This window comes from Rhinichthys klamathensis, unplaced genomic scaffold (assembly GCF_029890125.1).
Source record: "Rhinichthys klamathensis goyatoka isolate OS25496 unplaced genomic scaffold, OSU_Roscu_1.1 h1tg000042l_1, whole genome shotgun sequence".
Taxonomy (NCBI): domain Eukaryota; kingdom Metazoa; phylum Chordata; class Actinopteri; order Cypriniformes; family Leuciscidae; genus Rhinichthys; species Rhinichthys klamathensis.
The window spans coordinates 4,568,006-4,588,856 of record NW_026606589.1 but is presented as its reverse complement, the minus strand read 5'-3'; the positions used below and the strand labels follow the sequence as shown (position 1 = coordinate 4,588,856).

The 20,851-nt window shown below is 35.7% G+C and overlaps 1 protein-coding gene across 9 annotated transcripts in view; it reads left to right on the top strand.

Annotated features, from left to right (window-relative positions):
- LOC130082297 (probable E3 ubiquitin-protein ligase HECTD4) overlaps nt 1-20,851 on the top strand; it is a 134,783-nt gene that overhangs the window by 29,247 nt on the left and 84,685 nt on the right. For 6 of the 9 annotated variants that reach the window (XM_056247147.1, XM_056247151.1, XM_056247145.1 and 3 more), the window contains exons 11-30: nt 250-390; nt 1,481-1,710; nt 1,953-2,095; nt 2,510-2,580; nt 2,723-2,828; nt 3,109-3,229; nt 5,362-5,490; nt 6,663-6,787; nt 6,890-7,043; nt 7,930-8,018; nt 8,111-8,315; nt 8,405-8,524; nt 9,149-9,253; nt 11,991-12,154; nt 12,814-13,044; nt 13,970-14,162; nt 14,263-14,367; nt 17,529-17,617; nt 17,970-18,139; nt 18,227-18,362. In XM_056247147.1, coding sequence (XP_056103122.1) covers nt 250-390; nt 1,481-1,710; nt 1,953-2,095; nt 2,510-2,580; nt 2,723-2,828; nt 3,109-3,229; nt 5,362-5,490; nt 6,663-6,787; nt 6,890-7,043; nt 7,930-8,018; nt 8,111-8,315; nt 8,405-8,524; nt 9,149-9,253; nt 11,991-12,154; nt 12,814-13,044; nt 13,970-14,162; nt 14,263-14,367; nt 17,529-17,617; nt 17,970-18,139; nt 18,227-18,362 — 2,827 coding nt within the window. The remainder of the gene's footprint in view (nt 1-249; nt 391-1,480; nt 1,711-1,952; nt 2,096-2,509; nt 2,581-2,722; nt 2,829-3,108; nt 3,230-5,361; nt 5,491-6,662; nt 6,788-6,889; nt 7,044-7,929; nt 8,019-8,110; nt 8,316-8,404; nt 8,525-9,148; nt 9,254-11,990; nt 12,155-12,813; nt 13,045-13,969; nt 14,163-14,262; nt 14,368-17,528; nt 17,618-17,969; nt 18,140-18,226; nt 18,363-20,851) is intronic. The other 3 variants (XM_056247152.1, XM_056247150.1, XM_056247149.1) reach the window with 1 other exon arrangement.

The window sequence follows — 20,851 nt, the reverse complement described above, 5'->3', positions numbered from 1 at the left end:
TTAAACAAAAAATTTGAAATGTTGCCTTGGCAGAATACTAAAAGTTGAAGTACTAAAACTAAAATTAAAATGAATCTAAATATAAAAGAACTTAGTAAAAATTACATAAAACACATAACACAACTATTAAAATTGAAACTACGTTTAATGTGAAAATATATATAAAAGCTAAAATATAAAAATAAAAGCTAATTCAAACTATTAAGAAAAAACACTGTGTCACATATGATTGTATAATGACTGTTCTAGGGGCCTGCTATGATGCACTTAACAACTTAATCTGGACGTGCTCCAGTGACTACATGGACCAATGGTGTAACCCTGGAAACCAGGCCTTCCATCATGTGTGCCAACGACTTGGCGTCAGTCACGTCATCAGTCAGCCTAAAGGTATTGAAACTGGAGCTCTAACATATGCAACAAAAAGTTTACTCGAGTTGATTTTTTGGATGGTTTTGATATTGCACAGCAAAACATTTTAGAGGCTTGCATTCATTAGACCATGACCCAACCAGGCACAGTCTTTAGCTATTATAGTGACAATAGCTGATTTTGCTAAAGTTTCCCTTGTGTAAAAGAAGTGCACTTTAGCATACCTTTAAAAAGAGTACTTAAGAAATAATATACTTTTTAAAGAATATACTTGTCAACTGAGTACAACATTTTCATGTTATTTGCAATTAAATGTGGTTTAAATTGATATTAAATGCAATTAGCTGAACTTTAGAGTGCTTTTGGACCCCCTTAAGTTAGACTTAAGTACATCTTTATATATAATTTTGTAATTACTTCTATTGTCTTTGAAATATGGTTAAAGTGAACTGCTGAATGTACTGACAAGCATTTATGGTAAACTAAAATATACTTTTTTGTCATTTCTATTGAAACTTGTATGTTGTGTACTTAAATATATTTATAATTGCACAGTTTTACTGATAACGTTGCAATTTAATACATTAAATAATCAAATACAAAATATATTAATTTTAAATGCATTATTAATTAACTCTACAGTTAAACTTATAATCAAGCACTTTACATGCTCTTTAGTATGTTAGTCAATACATCAAAATAAGTTTACTTCTTTAAAGCACAACAAAAAAATATTAAAACAATGATTTATAGTAAAACTTTGAATTTGACATTATTACAAAATAGTCATGAATGTGTTCTTTTTTTGGAGAGTGGCCTTTATTTTGTTATCATATTATCTGCAAGGCAAGCACAATTTTAAAAACTATACTTTTATGATTTGAAGAACACATTTATTACAATAAAGCACACTTCTTTTTTTTTTTCTTCTTTTTTTTTACAAGGGGTCACTTTTCATTGCTATACCTGTGCAGATATTTTTGCAAGGACATGGTGTATAGGACACTTAGTATGCAAATGTAAAAAAAAAAAAAAATTTTTAGATGTGCTCATATACAGAAATGATCTGTATCGTTTTCCCCATCATGTTTTTGACTCTTTATTACAGAAGAAATGATAGACACCGGCAAAGTGATAAACCAGCTGCTCCATCATGTTGGCGCTATGTGCATCCACCAGCTCAACCTGCTAGCAGCCAGCAGTAGTTTACACCTAGGAACCTTCATAGGAAAACAGCCCATGGAGGCTTGCCACTTTAGTTCTATATGTGACGTCATGGAGAAGGCCATGGTCAACGGAGACACGTGCATCATCCGATGCATTCTGGTCGTCTTTCAGGTGTGTAATGTGTATATAATTGGTGGGGTTTAAGATTTACATTTGAATTACATACATTATAAACACTACAGTATGACTTTGTTACAGTATAACTTCCTGCAAAGCTGCTTTGAAATAATGTGTATTGTGAAAAGTGTCATACCAAAATTGTATGTAATACATGTGACTTAACTAAGTGCTCATCAGCAGTGAATAGGTTGACACCCACTTGAAGGAGGAATATTCTCTTTTGTGTTTTCCAGGTGGTGTTCCAGTTTTTTAATCCAAATTCTGAGCAGAACCGGGACTGTGTTAAGCGTTCTGGACTGTTGCTGTGGCAGTTACTTATGGCTCCTCCTGATCAGATAGAACCGGAAATACAAAGAGAAGTGTGTCTTGCCATCAGGTGAATCTAAAAAAAAAAAAAAAAAAATTTAAATGTGGTGTTTATAATATGGAGACAGGGAATAATTTGCGTATTCATGCATCCAGATATACTAAATGAAGCAAAGGTGTACATTCAAGCTATTTTAAGGCATTAAGAAATTACTTTCACGGTGAAAGAACATTTAAATATGTCATTTTGATGATCAAAAATGGGATTTAAGGGATAATAATTTTTTAACTAAGGGACTTTAATATTTTTTTAATATTCTTTAAAAAAAATCTTCCTTTCTCTTCTGAAGTTGAACAAATTTCTTAAGGGATTTAGTAAAAAAAAAATCTTAGTCTGAAAAAAATGTTGTTGAATTTATGCAACTGGCCTCGATATCTGCAATAACTACAAACTATTTTTCTATTCTTTCTTTATTCTTATTAGCTCAGGTTTAAACACCTTGTACCAGAGCGAATCTGAGTTGAACAACCTGCTAAAATTTGTTTTCACTGAGGGTAAGAATTACAAATAAATACACATCGTGCAGAAATCAAGTTTAACTATAAGCTGAGTTATTACTGGTTCACTGTAATTGCACAATTTCATATTGATAAGCAACAGTGCCAGTAATAACACTTTTTTTTTTTCTCTCTGCAGGGGAGAAGAACAGTGGTTTGTCTCAATTACGTGATGTTATATTAAACAACCTTGCTAACCAGTTACAGAAGAACCGCTTTGGTAGTGAGGAGGATGACCACTACAGGTAACAAGTTTCACGGCTCTTTAGATCTGTTCAATACTGTATACTCTACTAGTCATGCATAACACTAAAAATCAACATAATTCTTTTGTGATCGCAACATTCAAGTTTCTCCCTTATCTCAACAAAAATGTATTACAATTATTATTATTATTAAATGTATATGTTCCTATAAAGCAATGTTATTTACCTTGATGATAGATATTGTAAATATCTGTAGATGATTTTTGGTTTATATCTGTTTATATCTGTCATTTACACTTTCTCTCCTCTTCCCCTGCAGACTGAAAGATGAACTGTTGCAGTGTATCTTGAAGACTGTAGTGCAAGAGTCATGTCTCCTCATCACCAAATGTCAAACCGTTTCCAAGGAAGACCTTCAGAAGCTTCTCTCCACTGTACCTGTATGTGACTTCCACATAAATGCATTTAAAAAAGTTCTTTGTAAAGAAACACTTCGTTGTGACTGGTTGGTCTGAATGTAGTTTTTAACTGAATTAATCTTAGCTCTACAAGCCATTTGTTTTCATATCCCTTGTGAAAAAGAAGTACACTTTAGCATACTTTAAAAAAAACAATTATTAGAGAAATATACTTTATAATTAAGTGCAAACTGAATGTAATGTTTTCATACATTTAATTGCAATTGTAGTAAATGCAATTAGCTGAATTTTAGAGTGATTTTTATTTTATTTATCTTTGTAAGTAATTTCTTAATTACTAGTATTGTTTTTTACTAGTATTTAAATTATTATCAAGTACTATGTGCTTTAGTATGTAAGTCAACACATCAAAATAATTTGACTTTTTTTTTAAAGCATTACAAGTTATAAAACATAATGATTTAAAATGTACTTTACAGTAAAACTTTTAATTTGTCATTATTACAAAGTGCACATTTTAAAAGTCTATTTAAAGCCACACTATGCAAGAATTGTACCTTAATATAACAGCTTCAAAGTCATTTCGGTGGTAAACAAACTCATAGTAGGGCGAATCATCCTGGTAGTAAAGCTTGGGGGGGGGGGGGACGCTGCTGGGAAAACCAGCAATGCAAGTTTGAGAGGAGCGCCCCCGACAAATCTCGCAAGAATCGCGACATGCTTTACGGCAACGACGTCACACACATCAACCACAACATGAAGCACGAAGACACTTGCGTGCATTTCAGACGTGATACTCGACGATGGAAAAAGCAAAGAAAACGCGGTCGAAAGAGACTATGAAAAGGAAAAGAGAATGAGCCTCTCAACCCGTAAATAAATGCATCGATCCGCAAGTTTTGTTTGAGTTCTTTAATGGTCTAGTGGTAGATCTTTTGCCAAGCGTGTCAGAGTTACAGGTTCTAAGTTTTTTCTCTCTCATCAAAACTGAATATGTTCATCAGTGGTTACAGTCTATATCAAGCAGGGACACGTTTTTGTGCATTTTATTTTGTGATTTCACCGGAATGAATAGAGAGTCTCCGCAACGGCGATAGATTGAAGAGCGCGTCCGAGTGAAGACTGCCCGTGCGCTGCCACAAGAGACACTATGTATCCATGACACTGATAGCAGCGGACACGAACGCTCAGCTTGAGTTCAAAAACACATTTTAGTGCTAGATCTTATTTAATGCAAAAATGCACACTATGCAAGATTTGTACCTTAATATAACAGCTTCAAAGGGGTATCAGGCCGTGAGTGCACAGACCAGTCTATGGCAGAGACGCTCTGCGTGAGTGGTATTTACGACAGTAACGTTAAATACAAGTACTCCACAGCGACTCTAGGGGTCGCTGTTTGACAAAAACGGAATTCCTGCATAGTGTGCCTTTAAGTGTGTTAAGAAACAGTCATGAAAGTACTTGAACTTGCACTTCTTTTTTACAAGGGAAATCAAACTAAATGAATTAATGAAATAGATGAGATCAATTGTTTTCATTAATTTTCTTGGGATAACTTTAGAATGATAGTTTTGTTTTTCTTGCTATGAAACATGACCAATTTCAAAGCATTTTACCATAACAAACACATGATTTAACATTTTTCCTTCTGTCCAATTCACACTGAACTGACAGACGCCGACCAATGGCAACAGACACTGTTGTGTTTTGTTGGATCAGTGTATTCCCTCTGTCAGTCTCTGTTGGCATTGGTCGGCACTTGTTTTTGCCGATTGAACATGTTGAATCAGAATTTGTCAGGTCATGGAATGTCTGAGAAGTGACGTAATGTAATCTGGTGATTGTTCGCATTGGTGGTTTTTACAAGAACGTGATGTTTTAAGGCCATATCACACTGCACCAACAATGTTGTTCTTACTATTATGTTGTGTGTTTACATTGAAGTTCTTAAAAAAGCCATCTTGCCTGTAACAGGATCATTTTCTTGCAAAGCCAATTTTACATGTTTGGTTTGCTGAGTGATATTTTGGACCCTGTTTAAATGGTGCATCTAAATGTATACATTCAATCATAATGTGAAATAGTTGTCTGGATAATTTCATACAATTTATTGAATCACTAATTAACCCACAGCACTTCCACATCAACAGGTAGTGTCACCAAGCTTGCGTTACTTAATGGCTGTGCAGAACCATTTGCTCAGCAACACCATCCTGCTCCACCCTGATGACATTGATGATAGTGACAGCTCCCTACAAGGGGAAACAATGAAGGTACAGGTAAACATCCCCTTTAAAAACCCTATGGTTTGTGTGGACTGATGACGACAGCTCCTGCATTCATGAAAGATGAAACAAACAGGAATTAAAACAGTTAAATATACTGTGCTCTGTTCTGTAGCTTGAAGTGTATATATATGTATATATAAGAAGAACTGTTGCCAAACATATAACATGCTATGCTAGAAACATCATTATTGCAGTGATTATTATGTTTCTAGTATGTTATATGTTTGGCAACAGTTTTTCTAACCCTAATTGATGGTGTGTGTAGCTTTTAATTTCTTAAACATTTTTATTTTCCACGTCGTCAGTAGATAACGCGCTGAACTTTCCACTTCCATCAGTGCTTTCATGGAATTGCGCTCGCGCTAATTTGCCGTGTTTATTAAATCTGGCCCTAAGTTTCTTAAAGGGGCGGTTTACCCAAAAATGTAAATTATACCATGATTTACTCACCCTCAAGCCATCCAAGGTGTATATAACTATCTGCATTCAGACGAACACAATTGGAGTTATTTTTAAATATACCCTAGCTCTTCCAAGCTTTATAATGGTAGTGAATGGGGGACGAGATTTTGAAGCCCAAAAGAATTCATCATAAAAAATAATCCATATGGCTCCAGGGTGTTAATAAAGGCCTTCTGGAGAGAAGCGATGGGTTTTTGTAAGAAAAATATCCATATTTAAAACTTTTAGAGCCGTCCGGTAGACGGCCATATGCAGCGATTTGTGGCGAAAGAGGAATAATTAAATTGTATGAATGCATTTTAATTACATTCAGTTAACACCTAAGGGCATGTTCACACAGAACGCGTTTTTGCTTTGAAAAATGCAAGATGTGGGCAGTCGAATGGGGAAAAAATGTTGACGCGTTTTTTAAAAGTTGAACTGATTTTAACTTGACAACGCATTTTTAGAACGTCGTGTCATGCTCAAGATGCTGCAAAAGATGCAAGTCCGTCTAGCGCGTGATTACATAGAAAAACAATGGAAACATAGCGCATTGGAATGGAAAACCGTGTTCTATGTGAACGTATATTCTTTTTAAGTATATTATTTCTGTAATACGTAAAAGTATGCTAAAGTGTACTTCTTTTTCACAAGGGCTCTGTACCAGCTTTAGATGTTCTCAAAGAAATGTGTGTGTTGAATGTGCGTGTTCCCCTCAGGAGTTGCAGACGAGCATCTTATCACTTGCTTCGAAGATCCTGGTTGGGTGTGATGAGGTTCTGGAGACCCTTCAGCAAGTCACCAGCTCCCTTATCAACAGCAACATCAGTGATCGAGAGACCAGGTGCATTACAATATTATATATTTTTGTTTTTTATTTTATAACTTTATTTGTATGTTGTACATGTAATTAAACACTTTCTTTTCTAATTTTTTTAATGTGAAGACTGAGAGGACTGGAACAGGTAACGAAGGCCACAATGTTGGGTCACTTGCTGCCGGTTCTGTTGACCTCACTGATGCACCCGAACCTACAAACCCTCACACTAGCTGATGCTCTCATGCCACAGCTAGTCCAACTGGTCCTCTATACTAGTCAGGTGTGTATATGTGATTGTTGGATGGAAGAGCAAGGTGATTTAGCTAAAAACATGTATCGCAATCATTTTTCATCATTTGGACAATATTTGATATACATAGCATCTCAATATTTATGTATTTGCTCTCAAATAGCATAGAAATCTAAACTCTCTATTGCTAGTATCGGACAAAATATTTTAGCATTCTCATACAGGCTTTAAGAAATGTTATGGTCAAATAAAAAGCTAATAATCAAAATTAAATAATTAAATATATTAACCAGCTCTAATCGATGCACACAAATGTCAATGTTTTACTCTACCACCAAGGCTGCATTTATTGAGCAAAATACAGTATTGTGAAATCGTTTTCTATTTCTTATATATATATATATATATATATATATATATATATATATTAAAATGTAATTTGTTCATGTGCTGCAAAGATTAATTTTCAGCATCATTACTCCAGTCTTTACTTTCACATGATTTTTCAGAAATCATTCTAATATGCTGATTTGCTGCTCAAGAAACATTTCTTATTATTATCAATGTTGAAAACAGCTGCTTCATATTTTTGTGGAAATATTCAGGATTATTTGATGAATAGAAAGTAAAAAAAACAGCATTGTTTGAAATTGTTGTAACATTATTAATGTCTTGACTCACTCTTGATCAATTAAATGCATCCTTTTTGAATAAAAGTATTAATTTCTTTCACATAAAAAACCGTACTGACCCCAAACGGTAGTGTACATTGAGATTTTTTTTAAATTAAAATAAAAATGAAAAATGGCAGATTTTCCATTAACGTGTGTGTTAAGTACATTTGTAGATCAAAATAATAAATCATAAACCGTTGGTATTGTTAACATCGACTGCTCTGAATCTGTCTATCCAACAGACTGCTTTGCTGCTGAAGACACATTCACCATTATTTTCGGAGGATTCCTCGCTAAATCAAGGCCCCAATCCACCCTCATTAAGTGATGGGTAAAAATGCGTTTTTTTCTATCTATCCTTGAAACTATTGGACAAAAACCTTTAGATTACTCAAACACAAAATTCTGTTGTATTTAATTCAGTTTCCAGATTCTGGAAGAGAGAGAGGAGCCAGGTTTTTTGACCGGCCTGAAGATCCCTGCCCCATGGGCCGCTGGGAAAACAGTGGAAACTGTTCATCCAGTGCGGGACAACTACAAATTTAAAGATACAGTGCACATCCCTGGTGCGCGCTGTCTCTACCTCCGTTTTGACCCTCGCTGCTCCTCCCAATATGACTATGACAAGGTTTGAACTTTCGATTCTGTGAAACTTCTGTTCTCATTCAATAGTGAAATGAAAGTGACTATGCATGCTCATTAACTCTCGTTATTCAGCTGGTGATTTATGCCGGGCCCAACACAAATAGTCGAAAAGTGAGTGAGTATGGAGGCAACACCATGGGTTATGGGAGCCGTAGTGTCTTGGGAACTGGATGGCCCAAAGATCTTGTCAAGGTGAGGAAAAGCACTCTCCATAACATCAGATGGCACACTTACAATGTTCACGAATAAAGATAATAACATAAAATAATGTGTTAACTTGTAATAACATATATATATTTTTAAATGTCCTTGATACATGGTAAAACTGGTATATAATCTAATTCATCTGTGCTCTTGATGAAGAAAATAGAATTTCAATGTTGTCAATTTAAAATTCAAGCCTCTCTATACACAGATCTGTTTGCTAAAATATCTTAGCCGATTTTGATAAAGTAACGGTGAGCATTGCTTTTATATTTAAAGAACAAAAAAAACCACACTTTTATTTAAGATTTTTTAACATTTTTAAGATTTGAATCAATAGAAATGCTTCAACAATGGTAAATGCAATGAAAAGGGTTTTTTTCTTTTTCAGAAAAACAATTTATTTATATGACTATAAAAGCACGACGTATCAAATGTGGTACATACATAAAACATTTTTTAACAAATTTTTTCTAAAGGTCCAATAGACAGATAAAATGGTGTGCTTAAAATATAAGACGCCAGAGTACACATTCAACATTCGCAAACAATCTACAGATATTAAATATCTGTATACGCCTTTAATACACTTTTAACCGTATGTTTTTTCAGGTGGAAGGAGATACTGTGACATTCTCTTTTGAGATGAGAAGTGGACGTGAGCACAATACCCCAGATAAAGCCATGTGGGGTTTCTCATGCACTGTCCGAGCACAGGTACTAACTTAAGACTTTACATAAGCCTTTAAATAGATCCCAATCATAAAATTCACAGAGAAAATTTTTAATACTCATTAGACGTTCATTGACTTTGCTTATCAAACGTGTTTTTCTACAAATGTCTTGGTTGCAGGGTTATAGTTGTGTACTAAAACGTAGATTAAAACTATTTACTTTATACATTATTTCAGACACGGGTCAATATCAATAAAAAAAATGCACAAACATGTATTTAAAAAGCAGCAAACGTATAATTTAAAAGTATAATTGACATTGCTCTAAATATTTTGTTCCGTTTACAAAATTTACAAAATAAAAACCGAAAGGACTGTGTTGAAATGTGTAAGAAAAACTAACTGAAATTAAATACTCAACAAAAGTAAACCAAATGACAGTGGCATGAACTGTATTTTTATATCTATGTAATGTGAATCTGTCTGTTTTTGTTTTGTTTTTGTACCATTGCCTGTATAGTTAATTTATGTCCTGTTGTCGAGCCAAAGACAATTTTCCACCTTGGTGGACAATAAAGACATACGACATTAAAGACACACTGTTGAGCAAAAGCATTGCAGACACCAACTAATATCTACAAAGACAGCATCCATGCTTTTAATATGGAACTAGGCAAAGCTAGACAGACTTTCTTCTCGAATATTATAAACAGCAACTTAAACAAGACACGCACTCTTTTTGCTACTGTAGAGAGACTGACAAACCCCCCAAGCCAGATTCCCAATGAAATGCTCTCAGACAGCAAGTGCAGTGAGTTTGCTTCTTTCTTCTCTGAGAAAATCAATAAAATCAGAAAGGTGATCAGCTCATCCTTGAGTTGCACTGGGGTCAAACAGATCGGACCACTACCTGAGAAAGTAGTTACTATGTCTGTTTTCGAAGAAATTGATGGCAAAATTTTGGAAGAAACCGTACAGCACCTTAAAACATCAACCTGCGCCCTTGACGCACTTCCCACTTCTTTTTTCAAAAGTGTGTTAAACAGCTTAGAAGCAGATCTCATAGAAGTGGTAAATGCCTCACTTTTTTCCAACTTTTTTCCAGAGTTTTCCAAACTCCCTGAAAACTGCAGTTGTCAAGCCCCTCCTGAAAAAGAGCAATCTGGATAAGACCATCTTGAGCAACTATAGACCGATCTCAAATCTTCCTTTCATAGGCAAGATCATTGAAAAAGTTGTCTTCAATCAGCTGAACAAATTCTTAAGCTTGAATGGATACTTTGACAATTTTCAATCTGGTTTCCGATCACATCACAGCACAGAGACAGCTCTCATAAAGATAATAAATGATATTCGCTTAAATACTGATACAGGCAAATTATCAGTACTGGTACTACTAGACCTCAGTGCTGCATTTGACACTGTCGATCACAACATACTTCTTGACAGGCTGGAAAACTGGATGGGGCTTTCTGGGATAGTCCTAAAATGGTTCAGGTCATACTTAGAAGGGAGAGGTTATTATGTGAGTCTAGGAGACCATAGGTCTGAGTGGACGTCCATGACATGCGGAGTCCCTCAAGGCTCAATTCTTGCGCCACTCCTATTCAACCTGTATATGCTCCCAATGAGCCAAATAATGAGAAAGAACCGAATCTCTTACCACAGCTATGCAGACGACACACAGCTCTACTTAGCCCTATTGCCTAACGACTACAGCCCCATTGACTCCCTGTGCCAATGCATTGATGAAGTAAACGGTTGGATGTGCCAAAACTTTCTTCAGTTAAACAGACAAAACTGAAGTCATTGCGTTTGGAAACAAAGATGAAGTTCTCAAGGTGAATGCATACCTTGACGCTAGGGGTCTAACAACTAAAAATCAAGTCAGGAATCTTGGTGTGTCTCTAGAGTCAGACCTTAGTTTCAGTAGTCATGTCAAAGCAATAACTAAATCAGCATACTATCATTTGAAAAATATTGCAAGAATTAGATGCTTTGTTTCCAGTCAAGACTTAGAGAAACTTGTTCATGCTTTCATCACCAGCAGGGTGGATTATTGTAATGGTCTCCTCACTGGCCTTCCTAAAAAGACCATAAGACAGTTGCAGCTCATACAGAACGCTGCTGCCAGGATTCTGAGTAGGACCAGAAAATATGAACATATCACACCAGTCCTCAGGTCTTTACACTGGCTCCCAGTTACATTTAGGATTGATTTTAAAGTATTATTACTGGTATATAAATCATTCAATGGCCTAGGACCTCAATATATTGCAGATATGCTCACTGAATATAAACCAAACAGATCACTCAGATCATTAGGATCACATCAGCTAGAAATACCAAGGGTTCACTCTAAGCAAGGAGAGTCTGCCTTTAGCTATTATGCCAGCCGCAGCTGGAACCAGCTTCCAGAGGAGATCAGATGTGCTCCTACAGTAGTTACATTCAAATCCAGATTTAAAACACATCTGTTTAGCTATGCATTTACTGAATGAGCACTGTGCCACTGTTTGTCCGACTGTTTTTACTGTACTTTATTTTATTTTTTTATTCTAAACTGTTTTAATTATTCTTATTTGTTTTGATTATTTTATTTTCTCCTTTGTAAAGCACTTTGAGTTACCATTGTGTATGAAATGTGCTATAAAAAATAAACTTGCCTTGCCTTGCCTAATACTAACCTGAAGTCTAAAGGAAGTTTTAAAATAAAGACACTGAAATGGCAAAACTTTAATTAGCTTTCTTGGCTGTACTTCTAATTATGTTAATTTCAGGAGTCGTCAGAGGATGTGTCCGGTGGGCTGCCCTTCCTGGCTGATCTAGCTCTGGGTTTATCAGTGCTGGCCTGCGCTATGCTACGCATCCTCTATAATGGCCCTGATATCACACGAGAGGAGGAGGCCTGCCATGACCTTCTCTGCTCCAAACTACTGCAGAGGTGTGCTGATTATGTCAGGTTTGGTCCAGGAAGTGAGGACCCAAACGCAGAGATGCACTTCAGCAATCTTTATTTACATAGGAAATTAAACAAAAAGCACAGTGTAAAATAACAAATTTTCCTATTTGAATGCATTTAAAAAAATGTCAATTTTTTTTTCAGGATTCTTTGATGAATAGAAAGTTCAAAAGAACAGCATTTATTTGAAACATTAATCTTCTGTAACATTAATTATCAATGTCTTTACTGTCACTTTTGATCAAATGAATCTGTCATTGCTGAATAAAAGTATTAATTTCTTTTTTAAAAGGCCTTCTTATACACAAAAAAAGTTGCTGCCTTATTTTAAGTACAATCAATTTGGATGGTTAAGTCATTTCAACTTAAATTACATTCAACTGATTTTTTTTTTTTTAAATGAGTTGAATCTTGTATAACTTATATAAAAAAAGTTATTTTGGACCATGAGGTAATGTAAACCTGGCTATTGTATTGTTCCCAATGTTTAACAAAAAAAGAATAAAAAAAAAGAAAAGAATAGGATTGCAAAAAAAAACTAAGAAACACACACAAAAAAAATATTTTGATAAGTTAAAGCAATGTAAAACATGTTGTCATAACTTATTGATCATAGTGTATTTGGTTCTTATATTTTTAAGGTGTCAGTGGCAAGTGGAGGCTAATGGTGCGATATCTCCTGCTCTCACGCCGTCTCCGTCTCCCCTGCCTTTAACCATTGATGAAGAGAGAGAGTTCACCTATCCTTCAGACGTCCTCGCCCCGCCTGGGGCTTGCTGTGAGCTGCCCCGCATCCACTTACCTCAGGGCATTATGGGCCGCCTGAGGGAGCTGTCTGGAAGAGCCCGGCCTCAGTTTCGCCCCAGCATCAAGTAAGCACATGATAGGGAGTCTACCTATCAGTGGAATGCAATTACGCTAGAAGAACATTTAACCTTAATCAGAAATGCATAAAAATATAAACAAAACACTTTACAAATTCACTAATACATGGACATATTTAAAGGTTTAATTTATTTTGTTTAAACATGTACTTATACAATGAAAAAATATATACTTAATTTGTTGCTTCCATATGATCAACTACAAAGTATGTGTATGTATATATATATATATATATATATATATATTCAATCACTTTAAATACGTTGGTACATTTGTTCCATTTGCTAAGATTAGTTAATGCTTTAAGCTAAAATGAACTAACAGGGACCAATATATTTTTTTACAGCATTGATTAATGTTAGCTAAAAAATACAATCGTTCATTGTTTGTGCATGTTAATTCACAGTGTTTAACTAATGTTATGAGATGTAACTTTTAATAAAAAAAAATAGTAAGTGTTGAAAATAACATTACTTAGAATTAAGAAGTGCTGTACAATTATTGTTCAGCACTTCTTAATTCTAAGTAATGTTATTTTCAACACTTACTATTTTTTTTTTTTTTTAAAGTTACATCTCATAACATTAGTTAAACACTGCAAATAAAAATGCAAATAAATCATGACAAATAGGTTTATAAGGTTCGATTTGTTAACTCTAACTAACTATATTAATTAACCTAAACTAATATAGTTAGTTAGTTAACAAATCGAACCTTATAAACCTATTTGTGTCATGATTTATTTGCATTTTTGGTTTCAAATAAGTAGTATTTTATTTTAGTTTGATATTTTTTTTTATTCACACTTCCATAAAGGTTTGACCTTTTTGGCAGCAAACCACAACATTATGACTTCTTGCATCAGAAATATAGAATAATAGTTAATTAATCTTCTGTTTATTCTGTTCTCAGAGAGGTGATCCGTCCTGATGTGATGGAGGAAGTGATCGTGTCGTGTGTAATAAAGCACTTGGGCCTGGTAGATGCGCTGCAGTCGCTGGTGAACTTCCAGTACAGAGAAGTGCACAGAGAGGAACACAATCTGCTCTGCAAAATCATGGCCGAGACATTCAAGAAGATCAATGCAATGGAGAGACAGTTACAAGTATGTGTGACAAGTAGCCACAGATGTAGGGCTTTTCATAAACATATTGTGTGATGCTGTTGAAGAGTAACACTATATTTTGTGTCTGTGTTTGTTTCAGAGTGTAGCTGAATTGGAGCAGAAGTGGCAGAATGAAGTAGACGAAGCTCAACAGGGAAAACTTGAGAACAACTCGCCCTTCTTCCACGACTATCACTTCTTTGAGGCAAGTAATGTGAGATGTAGTGTGAACTAAATGTTTTACTTTACAATGTTTTTTTGTTTTTTTTTTAATCACTTGCACTTCTTTAGTACTTATTTTATATGTAATTTAATAATTTCTCTATTTGTCTGAAATAGGGTTGTGCATAGGGGTCGACCGATTATCGGCGCCAATATTAAGCATTTTTATGGGTATCGGCCATTTTCAAAACCGATTTGCCGATAAAATAATTTTATTTTGAAATGCGCTATATTTGGCTCTGACGCAGCCACCTTTGTCGGAACTCACCACTCTGTAGACTAGACTAATGTCCCCGCACATCTGATTTGTTGGGAGTCACGAGTCCGGCCAATCAGCGCGGAAAGCTGAGGCACTGAAAGTGTTGCACTCTCACACCGAGAGAGCACTCGCTGACTAGAGCTGCTTCACTGATCACGCTTCAGTTGTCTCTCAAAGTTAAAGCAGCAGCAAACTTTGCTAAAGAAGCAATAGCTAGATTACTACACTGAAGTTGCAAAATACCTCAATATAATATAGGTCCCTGTGATTTCCGAAATGCAGAACAGACAGAGTCGCGGAATCCAGTCATAAAAACGGAATTTACTGTATAAAGCGGAATATCACGGAGTTTGTCAACTTTTTGATGAATTTATAAAAAGCAGGTCAGTACAAATCAAACCGCAAAAAGACTATTTAAATATGAATCCTACGTGTCTCTAACGTTAAATGAATGGCACAGACGCGTGATTTCAGTTACCACACACACACACTGGAGCACACGTGACGCTTGTGCTGTTTTCAGCCTCAGCCGCATCATTATATGAGGACATGATTGCATAAACATTATCTCCAGAGCCGCTTAGTCACTTCATGAGCTTTTTAATGCTTCAACTGAGAAAAGTTATCGACATATCATAAACACACAGAAACTCAAAGATCTCCACGGCAACCCGTCAAAATAAAAGTTCGGTTTTTCACAAGGCCCTAAAAATTGAATTTTTGTTAAACTGTAAATAAATTGAATAAGTTTGATTTTAATTCATTAGAAATGCTTTTTGATTACTAAAATTTTATTTAAAAATTTAAAATAGAGTCTTTAAGTTTTACAAAATGTTTACAGAATGCTGCTGGGTGCTCCCTGCACTTTTTACAAGTTGTTATTATTATTATTATTATTATTATTAATAACAGTTCTCAGATTCAAAGATATGTTTAAAATAATTTAAAGAAAGTATTTGTCAAAACCCTTTGTTATTCTTAATTTTGACATTAATTTACAGTTTTACACCAGACATAGTTATAATATATATATATATATATATATATATATATATATATATCAGTTCAAAATATCGGTTATCCGTCTATTTGACCTGTAATAATCGGTATCGGCATCGGCCCTGAAAATCACATATCGGTCGACCCCTAGTTGTGCATGATAAATATGATTGTTATGTTATGAGCACAATTTGTACCTTACCTTACATAAAAGTGAAAGTGTGGTCTAGAGATGCACCGGTCGTCCGGCCATAGACCAATTTCGAGCCTACGTCACGGCGCTAGCTGGAGGCAAAACAAAGGGAAACCTTGAGGCGGCCAATACAAACCAGCACAGATTCGGCTACATAATAAGGAGCTTAAATTATTATTATTATTATTATTATTATTATTATTAAATGTCATCTTGTTGTGTTGTTGGGTGCAAGAATCGATGAAAAATGAATATGCTGTATCTGGAATTTTTATTTCTAGAAAATATTCACATCATTAAAATTGCACCGTAAAGTCACTCTTTACATTGTCGTCTTCTTGGCGCTGGCTAGCCAGAACTGCGGATCGTACACACAAGTCTTGTATGTGACCATTCAGCACATAGTTATAGGCATCTAAAGATTTATATGCCCTCAGTTTCTTTTAACGCTCGGTTTCTCTATCAGGTAACGTTAGGTGTAGAAGTCAGGCCACTCAACAGGAGGTAGCGTTTACGTTAATCCTGTCAGATCATCCATCCATTGAGTGAGCGTGTACAGTACGGGTCAGCCAATCTGGTTCCGTCCGTTAAAATGAACTTTTGCAAATAACAATCGCGGTCCTGGACAGTGAGTGACCTTACACATTAAGATAAAATCTGATTTTCTCCAGTTGTTGTTAAAAAACAAGCTAACAAAACTTGCTAACTAGCGTTAGGGAAGCGGCCAGAGGGATCGTTCTGCCTCCACCTAAGCTCCGCCCACAAAAAACGTCACCATGTTTACTAACTGAAAAGGGGTCTATAAATCGGAACAGGGCGGTTTTTGCTCCAAACACACGATCGGCAACCATTTTTTGTTTTATTTCGTCCAACCTCTATTCCAGACTTGCACGCAAACTGCATTGCAATATTTCCCCAAAATGTCAAGTCTGTGAACAGAATGTTAAAACAGGCCAGACAGAGACAGGACAAGTAGCTCTGGCACACAAAGAAGAGAACAGAGATGCACCAGCAGAGAAAATACTGTACCAGGCGCAGAAACCTCACTCTTCGCGATGCACGAAATATTAGAAGAAAAATATAAATATTGCATTGTGGGTGGGGGTTTATATAAATGTATCTCTGAAGGGAACTGAACTTTCAATGTCATTTTCTTTTCCTCTTACGTTAGTTTTGCACTCCAGGCACAACATCACAACATGCATACAAAATATGTAATAAATATTTAATATAAAGTGAGGAGAAGCAAATTTTCCTAGGTTGGACATCTCTTTTACCCACTGCTGTATTTACTTGGTACACCAGGGTACTTCAGATAATACCATGATATTTCGACAAATGTTAAATTGGCATAATTAGCTCAAAATTCACCATTACAAGGGCAACCTTGATAGAAGAAGAACATTTCTGAAATAAAAGGTATTCTTTGCATGACAAATAAGAAAGCTTCTGGTTGTAGTGTGTCCTTAAAGTTCTTTGTTCCACTGCATTTTGTTTTTATTTTATCTGATCATCACCAATGATTATTAAGTGTAATCTTCCTGAATCGCTAGTTTCTTTAAAGAAACACTTGTACTGGAACAGCTGCAGGAAGTGTAGGCATTGACAAACTATGCAGTGGTTTGTTTGCGCTTATATTGTAGCCAGGATTAAGTCGAAAATTAATTAATTTGGTGTGTCTTGTGGCTCACAGAACAAAATGAAGGAGCTGGAACTTCTGTGTTCACTCAAGGAGGTTCCTCTGGACTGCACAGATCCAGAAAATGCAGTGATGGCTTTGAGGTATGACCTGAAACTAAGTCTGACTCCCTGTAGTGAATCTAAATTGTTCTCAAAGCTGTCGGTTACACCCATTCATCATAGAATCCTGTTCCCACAAAAATATGAAGCAGCACAACTGTTTTTAACATTGATAATAATAAGAAATGTTTCTTGAGCAGCAAATTAGAGTGATTTCTGAAGGATCATGTGACACTAAAGAGTAGATTAACGATGGTGAAAATCACAGGATTAAATTACATTTTAAAATCGAAAAAATGCATTTGTAAATAACAAATTAAACCAACTTGCCAACCCCAAACTTTTGAACAATAGTGTATTTATGAAACTATTGCCTGTGTTTTGTTTTGGACAGAGAGAAGTTTTTCCATGAGGTTAATGCCGTGCAGCAGCAAAGAAGCTCCGTTCCACTGGCTAAAACCAAAGCGCTTGTGAAGAGCTTGATAAACCGCTCTGAACTGCTGCTACATGTTACAATAGCACCACAATGCAAGAGTCTGTCTACAACACCAACATGCTCACCAGGTTATTTGTGCACACATTTACACATGCACACACTCGCATAAGCTTACAAATGCGCTAAACAGCCCTTTTAACTTGTCCTTCTTACAGCCTGTAAGTCGGTATCGGACGCTAAATCGATGGTTCCTATAGTGAAGCAGCCTGTGTTCCTGCGCAGTATGTCCGCTCCCTCAGATTTGGAAATGATTGCCAACAGTGATGTGGAGTTTACACATGGAGCACAAAGGTACCTATGTGACAGCAGAAGCATCAAATAACAGTTATAAAACAGAACTCTGATTTGTAAAATTGCCAATATGTGCACTCCTGTAAGCACATATTAGTTGAATTTTTATATAAATGTTTGAATATTTGGCAACCACAGACAGCCTACATTCAGAATAAAAAACTACATTACAGTTGTTTATTATTAAAGCTAAGGTCATTTATTTATTAATGCCTTTATTTTATTTTTTTATCTGCATGCAATTGTTTATTTATTCATTTATTTCCAAATATTTATTCATGCATTCATTTTTTATTTTAAAATTAGGGATGCACCGAATCCAGATTTGTGGGGTTCGGCCGAATACCGAATCCACTGGTTAAGATTCTGCCGAATCCGAAACCGAATACCGAATCCTACTCTCATCCTCAGTCCATTAACACAGTAAACACATTAATGAAGTAAACAAAGTGGATTTTTCATTTTATTTTATTACTGTAAATAATAAACACTACTTTACTTTTATAACTGTAAAAAAAAAAAAAAAAAAAGAATAAGCAACATTATGCATTTGAACAGCGGCGATATTGTGTAGCCTATTGTTTAGAGTCCTTGACTCCTTGCCACCATTAGACAAATCGGCATTGCAAATTGAACATGTAGCTCCACTTGAATTGCCTTCTTTTGACTGAAAGTACTGCCAAACAACACTTTTTCTGCTCACGAGTTCTATTTTCACTTTCTCACAGCCTAATGCATTCGAACGGTCCACCTACTGTAACGAGTGGAAATAAGGTGTGGCCCCTTTAAGAACTCCGCGCTCCCTGCTGAACTGTCTGCAGTCCGTATTGTATGTGCCGTGCGCCTCGAACACATGCCCATGTATGCGGGGTTTTTTCTGTTTGATGCTCATTTTTATCTTATTTTGTTAAGTAACGCTGTGGTCCTGTGGACGGTAGAACGTGTGACAGACAGTTACACAAGTTCGATTGTGGAATAAAGTGCTAGTTGTGAGATGCCAATCGCCTCCGTGAGTCTGTCTGGCCTCTGCGATAACTTTAGCTGTGAGCTATCCCTATTTTTCTTCCTGACTCAACGCGTTACACTACAGGCTTGTTCGACTTGAACCGGCGCTGCACAGACAGATCAGTTTATGACATCAAAGTACCGCGAGAGCAATTCAAAAGCATAAGGAGCCGTCTGCTCTCTATTCGTTCACGCGGTACTTTGATGTCATTCACTGATCGGTGACTTCGACATAGCGCGCGTAGTGCAAGCCTAGGGTTCGGTTTGGTGGAAAACAATTCTGAGGTTCGGCAGAAACCGAACCCCGTTAAAAAGCCCAATATTCGGCCGAATCCGAATCCTGGATTTGGTGCATCCCTAGTTAAAATACTTTCTCCTATGCCAGCTTAATTTGTCCTTTAAAAGTCATTCAAAATTTGAATTCTCAATTTTTTAAAGCATGGCTCTTTTGTTCAGATGAAGGTGTGTTCATCAAATCAATAATTGGGTGATGTTTTCTTGGTAAAAAAAAAAAAAATGTGTATATATATATTAGGGGTGTAATGGTTCAAATTGCTCGGTTTGTATCACGGTTTTAGGTTCACGGTTTCTTTACGGTTTGGTATGTGCTATGTTCAGGGAAAAAAGGACAACTGTCAAATAAAAATAAAGAAAAAAGGAACAAATTATCTAACTACCAGCAACCGCACAAATAAATACAAGAGAGCAAAGATACAAATAAAATAAACAGTGCTTTTCAGTTTTTTTTAAGTAGGTCTATCATTAGTTTTCAGGTACAGGAATTGAATAAAGTAATACATTGTAAAATAACATTGCATATTTGACTGTATAAATTAAAGATTAATCCTTATTAAAGTTACAAAAGCTATTTGATCAAGAATAGTGAGTGATTTCCATGTCTTTTGTTGTTTGAACATTAAAAACACAGACAGCAGCAGGAATATTAGGCTGCTGTCACTTTAAGACATAATGCACAGATCCAAAATACTGATACGGTTACATCTTTCTCAACTGTACAAGTTCATTTAAGTCATGACAGACTATGTCTGCTAGGATACTCATTAAGACGGGCATGTTGACACAATTTTTTTGTGAATTTCACCATTGAAGCGCTAGACTTGAAAGACGACTCAATATTTGTGCGCTGTCTGAGACGTGTGCGCGCTTTGGATGAGTGCACACACAAACATCTTCTCACAGCACGTGAGAGTTCACTTTTGTGTCTTGCTCTTGAATGTTTAAATTGGCAAGGCTTAAATGAGTTTAGTTTAAACATAGTCAGCAACATGTGCTGTTCAGGTCTTGCTTGCGCTTGTGCGCTATCAACACCTGCATTTAATAAAAAGTTTACAAAGAATGAGCGTTTTCTTCACATTTTGTTCATCAAATTTGAGATGAACTGTGGGTGGAGAACGATACTATTCGACTTTTTTTGCAGAAAACCGTTACACCCCTAATATATGTATATGTGTGTGTGTGTGTGT